The following is a 13,168-nucleotide window of genomic DNA, read 5'->3' on the forward strand; positions in this document are numbered from 1 at the left end:
AAAATTAACTGAATTTTTATTTGAAGGGAAGCTGATAAGTAAGTTAAAAGACCCCAAAATACGTTTGTAATAGTAATTCAGATGTAATACCCTCAAAACTATTTTCAGCTACGAAAACCGATTTGGTACAAACACATACCAAGGTTGAAAATGTTAAGAAAGAGTTGAATGAGTTGAAAGGTAATTTTTGTAAGTATTCCTTCGCAAACAAAATATTACTGAAAATTTGAAATAACCTTTTTGATTTCTTAGAGAATTCCCCATTCAATATCAGCTCAACTTTTCGCAAACGTAATGACAACGCAGTCGGAAATACGAAAAATGATATGATCACCAAAACCGATTTACTTTGTTATTAGTAGGAGGAATACTAGCATTTTTTTCTCTCTCTTTATCTTAACCTCCATTATTTTGGAACTCAATTCCTTTAAAGATCGCTTCAATTTTTCATTGTTTTTTTTCATGAACGTATCATCACTGGCATCATTTACACCTCCACCGTCAATATCGTTGTTTTTTGTAGTCTTGCATTGTTTCATGGATTCATTGTTCTTGGATGGTTTGTCGTTCTTTCTCGGACGTTTTCTTTCCGACGTCCTCTTTCTGTACGCCGTAAAATTTGGTTGTTTCGTGGTTGTTTGTCGTCGACAAACATCCATTTTGCAGGCTAACACATTATAACAACTACCAGATCCCACACATGTACAAGATATTTTGAAAAAAAGAGTAACAACATGAGATGACCCGAGTGTTCCTTTTACGATAAATTCTCCCGTCGTTGGTCGCAATGAGATACCCTATTTGTCTTGAAAAACAACTTTGGATGTCAGCCTTCGAGATTTATGTAGGGCTGCGTGGGCCGAACCGTCGGTTTGTTGCCATGTCAAAATTTTGTGGAATGTTTAGTTGTAAAACAAAATTTTACCGTCAAATATGGACTGAAATATGATTTCTGTAACTACTGAATAAATGGTGCTGCGGGGCTCCGCCCAGCGCGATTATTCAATAATAAAAAACCAATGGGATAAATTTCTAACCAAGTACCGATTACATTAATCAACATTTCAACATTGCACATAATTTAATATCGCGATGGCTAAAATAGATAAATAAATTAAAATGATTAAAGTGCTAAAGTGCAGAACGCTACGGCTTTGGCTGGTTAATTAGGAGTTCTCATTGCCACTAGATGTCGCTACGCGAAGGACTGATGAATGCACAGGGGTATTTTTCATGGTTGTACAACTTCCTAGCTCTTTCAATAAATGCTCGTAACCTTTTTTTACAACGAAATCAATAACGATAGGAATTAACCTAAGGGCTTCAATATTAAATGGCGAATCGTTTGAACTATAAACATCAACGAAAAAACGATGCCCTAGAAAGGTTCCCCAATTCCTCAATACTCATACTTAGCCTAACATAAAAAACAAATGACATACGACAGCCCACCATTTCTAAACAAACGCAAATTAACAATTAACAAACTAACCTTTTATCACGAAAAAAACTTAAAAAAATACGCTTTTACATGGAGAATTCAACTGTAATAAAATTTAACCCTAAAAACAAAAACACACGACACACGAGAGTCCCAAAATCCACCAACCAATCACAGCCCGACTATCACGACCAAAATTTGAATTTCGAGCAAATTAATAAAGTTGTAAAACGAACAAAACCAACAATCAATTTGAACATTTCCCCAGGCACGTAGTTTTATACGGAAAATTGACTAAAAATTAAAAGAAAACGAAAAGTTGACCTGTTTACACGTGATAATTCTCCCCAATTTGCAGCCAATCAAAACCCGGCTGGAAACCCTGGGGAAACAATAAACAGTTATTGGCCCATAACCACGGCATAGCCTTCCATATTTACCAATGTAAATCTCTCAGGGATAACTGCTTCATAAACTGACAAAAAAGATCATGTTTCTCGTTCATTTGCGATGTTCTGCTTATTGTTTGCGTTGGCTTCACACTTTTTAAAGTGGACATAAACATTTTTTTCAGCATCTTTGATTTTTCTTATGATGGTAGTTGGATCAATTATTTCGGGAAGAACGGGCTTGTCTCTAGTTTAGTTGTAAAGACCGGCCAGTTGAGGAATGATTCGGTCTTGACCATAATTGTAAAGGCCTCGAAGGATCTCGACGTTGTAATATTGTGATAGCTGGAAAAGGCTTAAAACCATGGCGTCAATCGGATATTCCTTCAAATTATTTAGATGTTTTATGACACAATTTAGTGACTCCGATTGATTCGTTTTCATTTTTTATGCTCCGTATTTTTGACAAGTCCAAGTATACCAATTCTGTCAATATTTGGATGGATGTTTCTGACAAAGTAAATGGAAAATTCTTTATTCCATTCAACCTGGAATTCTGCCAACAATTCCAAATAATCTTTATTTGTCCTATGTTCAAATAGCCCTCGGTACTCATTGACGAGGATCTTTTTTTCATCATCATTTTTCAACATCATGATTATAGCAACGGAACAAATCAATGTCCGGGAGAAGTTTTTGAATTACACTGACGATTGTTTTTTTTATCCGTTACGATTTAGGTATTATTGCTGCTTGGCAGTTCGAGAAAATACCTAACAACAAGTGACCAAAACTCTTCGTGCGTTTCTATCAATTTTCTTCCATGTATAAAAAAATACATGGGATTGCTGGAGCGGTAGTAAGTACGGTCAGCGGCGGCAGGCTCTAAATTAGCAGAGTTCGAAATGTTGTTCAAGTTCAAAATCTTTTTTGGGTTCGATAGTGCTTGAGTTCGAAATAGGCCTACTGTTCGAGTTAGAAATAGTGTTAGAGTTCGAATGTTTTCGAGCGTTGTACGCATATTAGAGACAAGACGAATGTGACGACTATGACGAACGGCTGAATCGGGAGAAAGTGCGTCTTGTCGCATTTTCGGGAGACACTTTTTTCTCTTTAGAACGATAAATTAACTTAAAGGGACGTGAATGAAGATTCAAGTTCTTGAGGGAACAGCGACTTTGCTGGGAGCTGAATTTTTTTTACTTTACTTCAATTCAATACTTTTGTTGATCAAGAGAAAATCAATGCGACAACAAGATGTGACAAAAGACAAAATCTTAAGTAAAATTCGTCTGCCTCAACAGAATCAAAATGCTATCGACAAATAAGGGAAGGGAGAGAAGGGAAAAATGGCTGCCGCAAAAAATAGCGAAAAACAAAGGGGTGGGGGGAATGGTTATTTAAAAAATGCATGGCGTTTATGGCCGTTCGACTTATTATAGTTTCTTTCGAATGTCTCGCAAATTGTGTTCGATGTTCGGAAATATAGAATAAATTTTGTTACTTAAGGGCAAGGCACTTTCACTATCGATGGTGCCCGTGAAAACGCCGTACACGTGTACCAGGGCGGCACGTGAAGCAAACGTCCCACGAAACATTGAGTAGAAAGTCAGTGAGTAGATGAATTGTTTGTCAATGGGTTTCGGCACCATGTGATAAACCACGATTACTTAATAAAACACTCGGAGATGACGCCATGAATTTCTCTCGGTTTATTTTTCGCAAGAAAGGCTTTCATACACGATTTCGTAACTGAAAATCCTGAAGCTCGTTCCTTTCTTTTTTCACCCGTCTGCTAGCCCACATTGTCAGGTCTCTTCATTCCCAGATGCTGGTGCATCACATCGAGAGATTCAAAGTCATTATTTCTGTTGGGCTGACGTTCTGGTACGTGACGATCCAACTCATTGAAGGCTACGAACGGAGGAAGCTCGGCATCAACAGTCTGTTTGGAAACAGAAAAGAATTAGATTAGTTGAAAAGTGATAAATAGAAAGACATAATCTTACCAGTGAGTGAGGCAATTCAGTATCGAGGGATTCCAAAGAAACATTGACATGTGATGTTGCGGTACGTTGTGATCTAACTCATGGAAGGCTGTGAAGAGAGAAAGCTCAGCATTAACATTCTGTTTGGCAACAGAAAAGAATTAGTTTGATTCAAGAAAATGTTGAATAAATAAACGTAATCCTGCCAGTGAGTGATGCAATACAGTATCGAGAGAACCAAATAGGTTTACATAAGTTAATAAAAAAAATATTACACTCTATTGTAAAAATAAACTAGCTTGTGATTTTGGTTTTTATTTGTTAACTAGATTCACAATATTTTTAAGCAAGAGAATAAGCCATCATATTTTCTTTTTAAATTGTAAGCCGAATTCTACCCAAAAATAAATGTAAATGGTACCACTATATTTCAATGGGATTACCCATGTAAGTCACACAATTGGTAGAATACAAACTTCGTTAAACAAAATCTCGATTGTTACGAACGAAGGAAGATTAAAAACAAACAGAAAATGATTCACAAATAAAAAAACACAATTTTTTCGAACACCTTGAACGGATCAAACTCCTTTGCCGTGGTTACTTTTCGCTAACTGAATCATCTTTCTCCACAACTTGACAACGAGAATGAAAGCGCCTTATGCAAGGCCACAATGCAAGTGATGAAAGGGTGGCCACTAAAGACAAAACCATCGTTTTAAAAAAGGAAGGCGGCGTCAATCAGGGGAACTGTGGAGCAGAAGAAAGGTTGTTTTATCGTTGCTTGTTTGCAATGTTGTTGCCACAAGATGGTATGAAGGCATAGCGGATTGAAGTGAGAAAAAATGATGGGGAGGAGTCAAGAATTTTCCAGTGTAATTTTTCGGGGGAACAATCCTGCTTTTTTCAATAGAGTTTTGTTGCTTGCTCAACAATGTCGATCCTTGATTCTCTGACCAAAGCAAAGACTTTTGATAGCCACGAAGATGTAGTGAAGTTCATCAAACAGTTTGAGGATGAAAATAGGTACCTGCAACGTGAGAAAGTAACATCGGTTAAAGCATTCATCAACGACCAGTGTAAAAAAGTGAAGTTAGATGATGACGAGATTGAATTTAAAAGTATGCAATACATTTTTCCTCATTTCGTAACTCACAAATCACGTGCAAAGAAAGGTTTAAGGCTTAATCATCACGGGATAGCCAATGACTGTCTAGTGCAAATTCAATTCTTTTACGATGATGCACTGAAAAAGTTAAAGATCTCTAAGCTGAAACTTGAGCACAAAAACCATCCAGTTTCTGAGGGACACCTGAAAATTTATGCAAGAAAAACGTAAGTTAATTATTGTACCCTATCCAAAACACCGATAACCTAAAGTGTTCATTTGGGCATTTAGCCAGACGCACTGGACTTGGACACTGGCGCTCAACCAACGAAAGTGAGAAATTGGCTCCTGGATAAATTCGGATCACATCTCATCAGTAAGGACCTCATCAACCTAAAGCAGAAATTAACAGGTAAGCTTGACGTAAAAACATAATTGTTAATTACTCGAAGAAAACATTCAGCAACCCACTTTTCTAAAGGGAAGTCAGATGAGTATGAGTGGAGAGTGTCGTCACCTTTCTTTCTACCCTGCAAAATGACGAAAACAACATCAACAAAGTTTTGCATGATTCGGACGAAGTGGCTGCTAATTCGTTCAACTCGACAGACAGCGAAGGCTCTATCAAAAATATGGAATAGTGAAACAGTTAGATGGTATATACAGTACCACTCAATCTGGATTTGCATTATAGAGCAAACCAACAACGTGTACCTCAGCTATGGCAACACAGCTCGCAAGGGACTATTATTTGCGACAAATTTGGAACCAGATGGTCCCAAATACAGTACCTACCTAAAGTTTTGGAACGTACGAGAGAATCTTATGGAAAAATGCGTTTTTCTCCGCGTTCCCGAAAATCAGAATTTCGTCAGATTGCGACGAATTTTTTTCATCATGGGAAGGGTAGGTTTTTAATCGAGCCCTAAGTTTGGGAATGCTCCGTTGAGCTATATGCTTATTGGGGTACTTTAAAGGGGGATAACTACAGAACGGGTTAAGCTAGGAAGACTCTGAAATGGAGAGCTTCACAAGCTGAACAACAGTCTTCATTTTCCGATTTTTCGCGCCTTTTTCTCTGTCAAACAGAGAAAAACGCGCGCTTATGAGGGGGCGACAACTTGGTGTGGGTGGGAACGGGGGGAAGAAAGGCCAAAAAATTTAAACTGTTTGTTAAAATAAAAATTCACAAATAGTTTGGAACAATTTACTTAGCTTTGAATCTGAATACAACTTATTTCCTCTTTTCGTTCGTACATATCTCGTTTCAGGTTTGAACAACAGCACGTTGGATACTGAAAGGAGTACTCTAATCATTGATCTGTTAAGTTGCGCTATCAGGGGGAAAATTTCCATACAAACAGGGAGGAGTCCTCAGCTACATGAGTCAAATTAGATTTGCACTAAATTGGAATTATTTATCGCACGAAGTAAGGCTTTGGTCCGGTACGTTTTTCCTCGTGCTTTTTAGTATTACAGTAAAAAAATCAGCGCCGTGATATGTTTATATGTACAGGTGTTGATTGCTGAATAACATAGTGAAGGTAAGAAGAATTTGATATAAATTGTGGTGTATTTGTTAAATTGTTTCCTTATAATGCTGCAGTTCTCGGCTTCAATTCCCATTGCATTTTAACGTAAAAATTTATAAAGTGTTTGAAATAATTCACTTACATCATGATTGAACCTAAGAATCAAGAAACAATTATTTTCTCCATTCATATCACTTTGATGGCTTGAACAACGGTCCGCTTAATCCTAATTTGTATGCTCTAACCACTGATTTGTTGAGCTTTGTTGGTTGACCGCGGGAAGAAGCTATCAACCAATGTGAGGCAACATCGATCGTTTGATTTGCATTAAATCGGATGAAATATTCGTAGGCAAATGTGGTCTTATTTGTTGTTATTTTCATTGCTCAACGTTCTGTTACGCAATACTTTTAATACAAATGGTGAATTTTGGCTCGGCTGAAGCTGTAGACGTCGCTTCGCTCCATCTCCCCCAGCTTCAACTCCCGCAACTTTTTTTTGCTAGATGATACAGGTTGTTTGTATTTCAGTCGTTATAAATATATCCATAATTTCCTGCCCATTTGTATTTTTGTTAATACTCCGTGTCTTGATATGTAGTGGTGTCGAAAAATAACTTGAAAAATGGCATGAATGTTGATGACATAAATGTTGTGGTGCAGTGGATAGAGTGTTCGGAGATTATCCTGTGGTTATCGGGTTCAAATCTCTAAAACTGTTTCGTACCCCATAAATAGCTCGGTTTCATGTAGCTACCGCCTATTAAGCTTCTGACCTTTAGTATTTTTCTCCAGATCTCCACGTAAAGATGTCGAACAACCACTTGAAAAGCGAATCTTATTTTACAACACATTTGGTGCAGTGGTTAGAGTATTCGGTAACCACTCAAAGTTCTCGAAAAATTCTTTTTAAACCTTTTAACAGCCGACTTTTTTTGTCCTCGGGTTCAGTTCCCGTGGTTTGCTTCAGTAAAAAATTATAAAGTTGTAATTTCCCGTGGAGCCGACTAGCCCCACGAGCCTACTTGCCCCACAGATTCAACTTGCCCCGCAGAGCCGACTTACTCCGTGGAGCCTACTAGCCCCGCACCTCCAGTGATGGCCACCACCACCGTGCACGTCACAACCGTGATTTCAACACCATTAGCATACGTCACATCGGAACGCCATCCGCCCGAAATGCCGACGCTGCACGCTGAATCAGCAAGCGGGATCAAGATCCTAGCCCAACTCAACCGGCCCGCTGGTCCAGCTCAACCAACTCGCTGGTCCAGCTCAACCAACAATACGATCCAGCGGGATCATTTATCCTCCAATTTTTTTTATTGGCTTTAACCAAAGCCAGTAATATTCTTCAAGAAATAAAACTTGATCGGCTTGCATCTCGCCCTAAAATATTTATAAACGAACCGGGTCAATCAGAACAAGTATGAAATTCTCACTGGGTTCTGCACAGCCCTTAATATCTGAACCAGCGATGGAAAAATCTGCCAAATTACGAAACTCTGTTGAGACTACTTACATGAACTCTACGGTTACGTAAATCTACTCCTGGTGCTAAATTGTAAAAAGAAGGAATAACCCGAAATTGCCAACTAAAAAGCAATACGAGAAGCAATAGAAACGTCACTCATCTTGCAAAAAAAAATGCAAAATAATCCTCCCTGTTCAAAGCATGGTAGCAAGAGCAAAGTAAATGGATGACTGGCTCTCTCGGGATAATTTTTCCCTCACCCCAAAGATGAAGCTTGTCTAAAAAACAAATGCATTCATCGCGAAATCAATCAAGTTCTTGCAGGTCACTGTCCTTTAAATCAGCATCTACAAGAAATTGGAAAAAACCCTCCGCGACCTGTGAATGCGAAATTGAAGAAGAATCCGTTTACGGGCCGGCATAATTCGTCATCGTCATCGTCTGCCCATACGGGGCTAAAATACGGGATACGCTGTGGATGCCACCGGGGGGCACCACTAGATTTCAAATCATCATAGGCTAAAGTCAGAGGCATTAAGGGGGAGGTCAGTGAGTTCCATAAGAAAATTTAACATAGGGCCGCAAGGCGGTTTTTCCAAGCTCCCCTCTATTCCCATCCTCCAGTTCCTGCTACTGCTACGAGAAGTTCCTGCCATCTAGCGCTAAAGATGTGAAGAGATGGAAAGAGTCGATTGAAACGTCTATAGATGTTATTCCAATGAAAAAGTAGTAGTCGAGCAAAAAGTCGTGCGCAGTTTACGCCGATGCGCACCACTGCGGCCGATTGCAGAACTAAACTCTTTATTACGCTTGACCCTAAAAGTAGGTACAATCCTTTGTTCGACAAGCAGACGGTTCTCAAACAAAGGATTGTTATTGACTAGAACGACTGAGTTTCCCCGTGTAGTTCACCACACACCCACAAGAGGCAGCAGCGTACTCGTAGCAATCTCTGTCTCGCGGCCTTATGGAGAAAAGTCTTATGGAACTGACTGACCTCCCCCTTAATGGCTCTGCTAAAGCTGTGCAAGTTTATCTAGATGTTAATGCTTGTTTTATTTAAAAAATAGGCAATGATAAATTAAATAGAAATTTTACAATGCAAAAAAATTAAGAAAATGTTACTGTATTCTCTTAAACATTCACGCATAGAAAACATCAAACTAATGTTAAAAATAAAAATAGACGTTAATTTCGAAAAAAATAATCGGCGGAATGTCGTAGATAACTAGACATCCTATTACAAGTTATAAATAAAACAACGCTTCAATCAGAACCTCTGAGAATCTAATTATAATTGGGATTTCGCAAATAAAATAGGGTCTGATAAATGTGCATACGTTTATATAAGAGGGTACACAAGACACGGAAGCACATAGAACGAAAACGAACGGTCAAGTCTATAAAAAATATGTGATATTAAATATTATTATAGGCGGTTATATAATATTGCGTATAATTATATAATATATATATTTTAATCTATAATGTAACAATATAATGTTATACAGTACATAAATATATTATGTATAGTCGTATATAAATTCAATGTATTCTCCTATCAAATTAAAGACAAATAATTTTCCAGAGGTGACGTGAAAATTAATAACAAAGCACCACGTATTTTGAACTTGAACTTGAATTTTTTTTTGTGTTCATTTTCTAAATTAATTTTGCGTTCGCACCTCGTTTTAAAAGAATTATTTAATGCATTACACCAATTGCATTAGCATTACGCTAGACATTATTAAAAGATATTTGTACTACCATGTTCGAACAAAAAACTGTACTGGTTGTTCAAAATGCCAAATAGAAGTCAAGCGGCTCCCTCTGGTGCCGATTCCGATTCGTCATTTCCACAACACACATTCCGCAATTTAGTATCGAAAAAGACGATGACGATGACGATGACGAATTATGCCAGCCCTCAGTTTACCACACTATCTTTTTAACAGCACTCGTTAGTCGTTATACTGACTACAGAACAGAAATCGAAAAACAAAATCACCAAACAAAATGACAAAGAGTTTCCTTCGCAGCTAGAAGAAATCCCGAAGCTGAGGGACCTTTTGGAGCAAAACGAAAAATTACATATAATAAATATATTATATTATAATAAAATGAAAAAAATTATTGGCGTTATTAAATAATTTATTTAAAGAAAAAGGATTCAATTTATAAGGACATAATTTTGAAAATATGAATATCTTCGCACCTAAAATCTTCTCGGTAATCTTCAAAAGGTATTTTGAAAATGTTACAAGTTATCTTGATTTTTTCAAAAAAGTCATAGATTAAACTTTTCTTTTCTTCACTTTGTCTATCTTCATATGAAATATATATTTCAGTTTTTACCCCTCCATTGCAATGGCTGCTAAGGTCTTCTAATGTTTTAACAAAGGCATCCAAAGACTAGAAAATATATATTAATGTAGAAAATGCTGAATTGGGGTCTAACACAAATTTGAAATTACCTCTTTATAATATATGCAATCAGCAGCCAGGACAATATGAAAACCTTCATTACTATTTGGAACAATACTTGAAATATCTGAGCCCCATTCAAATGCTTTTGCACTATGTGCACCTTTCAATGATGCTGCATTTTTAGAAAGATTTCTCTTCATCAAAGGAATCATTTCAGGCAAATCTGTTATTAAACAATCTCCACTATAGGTAAAAGTAGAAAATATTAGTTTTTTTTTCAATTAAAAAAATCATGCATTGTACTGATATAACAGACCCCATTGCAGCAGCAACTAAACCAACAAATCCAGTGCCTGAACCCAATTCAAGTATTTTTAGATTTTTCATTGGCTTTTGTTCAGTCTCATTCATGTGATCCAAGTAAGCTCCCAGTACGAGAGCAGCATCCCAAACTACACAGCCAACCTTGTTGGGAATAATGGGACAACAGATTTAAATAGGAAATAGGGGTAAAAACCCTTTTCTTATTAATGACACTTACGTCGCCTACGGTGTGCTGCAATATTTCAAGACATTCATTGCTGGATGACACATGAAATTCTCGACTGAAATATTTCTCCATCGACTCTACAGAAAATGCAAAATTTTTTTAAACATCCAAAGCAGGATTTTTTCTTTGATTACATACCGAATGATGTTAAAACCGAGTATTCTAGCAATGTAAAAACCAACACTTTTCAGTGTTGTTTTCAAATTTCCAAGCAGACGACATTTATTGTATTATATTATTCAGTCCATAGATGTCAGACTGGTACACAAAAAGAATGTCCGTATTTACTTTCTGGGTAACTAACTCAACCGTCAACCTTACATATTGCGCGAACGGCAAACACCCAAGCAAGTCGAATTGAGTGAGATTCTTTCCCTTTGATATATGTGTAGGGGAAATATAAATCAAACGAAAAAGATGCATTCATCGGATGGATGAGCAATCTGCCATCCCTGCCATCAAAGGATCATCGTGATCAAAGGGGAGCATCGTAGTTGTACTGATCAATAACAAAAGATTATTGTTAGTTTTTCATTATTGAACCCCTCCCCCCCCCCCCCCCCCAAGGATATGAGAAAAAGGATACATATATTATTCGTTTTGTCATTAGTTGTAAATACTTTTAACATTATTTTAGAAAATATGATTGAAACAAGCGCACTTCTCGCAACTTTAAATTTAATGTTATTATCTGCACGCGTTTTCTTTCTTTTGTCCATGTGCATCCTTTATTAGCATTTCTGCGGGTTCTGCAGCAAAAAGTAAAAAAACAAAACAAAAATATATATATTGATATAGGATAAACTTTGGTTCATATTTGTACAGAAACCGGACAGATAGTGCAGCACGGTGTGTATGTGTGTGTGTTAAGATAGATGAGCCGAGTGTGTTATCATTGATGTTGATAACTTTCAGCAGGCTACATATACTGTTACAAACTGAGCACATCAGCTCTGTACACAAGTGTCTATCGATAACCTGAACAAACAATTGGAAAGAACGCGTATGCCATACCTTTTGTATACAAACGTCCCAAAGAGCAGCACCTAGCAAAGTAAAGATAAGTCTACGTATATACCTCATCTTTCATCTGTTTTTGTGTACATGAATTCGGTTTTCTGGTACGAGCAGGGGAGTGGCGCTCGATGAAAGATTTCTATAAACAACGTAGGTGATGAAAAGAAATCGAGCAAGTTTATTATTTGCCCTGTCAAACAGCAGTGCAATAATGTTCCAGCTAATGTCAATCAATCCCCGAAAAATTATTGCCGAAATAAATTTTCATTTTATTCCTATCTTTTTTCGGGTGGGGATGCGTTTAATATTGTAACCAAATAAAAATTAATTATCAATCAACAATATTGCACAAGACTTATATAATTCCAAGTTCATCCTGTTCTCAATGCAAAATCCAATCATGCCGCACTCAGAAACAATTATTTTAATTTTACGTCTTGTGATAGACAGCTAGTCTGCTATCTCATGACACATGACAAAGCACACTCCGATGCACAACAGCCGTAGTTGGGATGGTCATTAGCCGACTGCTGTGTGTAGAACGCGTAGAGCGTGATGTGAAACATACTCGGTCGTCATCGATAGCAAACATACCGACAAGGAGAGCGGATGCTGAATGCCCTTTTGCAGTGAAGCACACCCGTGAGCCAAGACATCTGTGCCTATGCCACTCGCTTTTTCGCACAAAAGGACGAGCGGGGCTGGCGGGGGAGGATAAACTGCAGGGGTAACGACTTGGATTTCGTTTTAAAGACCCTCGTAGAATGTAAGTTATGACTTATGATGCATGTCACTCAAGGTCAAGAAGTACGAGGGTATTAATATTTTGAAAGTATAATGGAGGACTACTGATTATGACTTGGAAAACACAGAAGTTGTATAGCTTCAATTCGTTAAATGATAACAAGGGTAGCGCTTTAGTATGAATTAATCCTGGACTCAAAGATTTATGGTGAAACTTTCATAACGAACTCGTGATAATTGTAATATTATTTTCGTGCCATTGTGGGTACAATAATACGTCTTATAATGGGTATATTCGCAGTGAGTGAAAACCTGGTGTCAAAATGAAAGTGGAGCAACTTAGTTTTCCCAAAATCCTGTAAAAGAGCTACATCCGATTTTAAAATTGTTATGATTTACTGAACTCTACTTCCCGATCGGAATTAAGAAAACCAGAAAAGTTTAGTTATCTTGATCATGACTTGCATGTTATTTTTCGACAAAAATTGTTTAATCGGAA

The 13,168-nt window shown here is 37.4% G+C and overlaps 1 protein-coding gene across 1 annotated transcript; it reads right to left on the reverse strand.

Moving 5' to 3' along the window:
* Nucleotides 1–10,071: 10,071 nt before the first annotated feature.
* On the reverse strand, nucleotides 10,072–11,152 carry LOC124327855 (protein N-lysine methyltransferase METTL21D-like). Its single transcript, XM_046786878.1, has 5 exons — nucleotides 11,047–11,152; nucleotides 10,900–10,985; nucleotides 10,675–10,823; nucleotides 10,406–10,601; nucleotides 10,072–10,343 (listed from the first exon to the last, which is right to left on the reverse strand). The coding sequence occupies exons 2-5, from the start codon at nucleotides 10,978–10,980 to the stop codon at nucleotides 10,107–10,109; spliced, it is 663 nt and encodes a 220-aa protein (XP_046642834.1). The 5' UTR covers nucleotides 10,981–10,985; nucleotides 11,047–11,152; the 3' UTR covers nucleotides 10,072–10,106.
* Nucleotides 11,153–13,168: the final 2,016 nt, after the last annotated feature.

The sequence above is a fragment of the Daphnia pulicaria genome, chromosome 2 (genome assembly GCF_021234035.1).
Source record: "Daphnia pulicaria isolate SC F1-1A chromosome 2, SC_F0-13Bv2, whole genome shotgun sequence".
Taxonomy (NCBI): Eukaryota; Metazoa; Arthropoda; class Branchiopoda; order Diplostraca; family Daphniidae; genus Daphnia; species Daphnia pulicaria.

Excerpts from the sequence above, each read along its gene's own strand:
- LOC124327855 (XM_046786878.1), bottom strand. The coding sequence starts at position 10,980 with ATGGAGAAATATTTCAGTCGAGAATTTCATGTGTCATCCAGCAATGAA. Across the intron at positions 10,824-10,899 it reads TGCAGCACACCGTAGGCGAC|GTTGGCTGTGTAGTTTGGGA; the intron begins GTAAGTGTCATT and ends ATTCCCAACAAG. Across the intron at positions 10,602-10,674 it reads TTAGTTGCTGCTGCAATGGG|TGGAGATTGTTTAATAACAG; the intron begins GTCTGTTATATC and ends TTTTACCTATAG.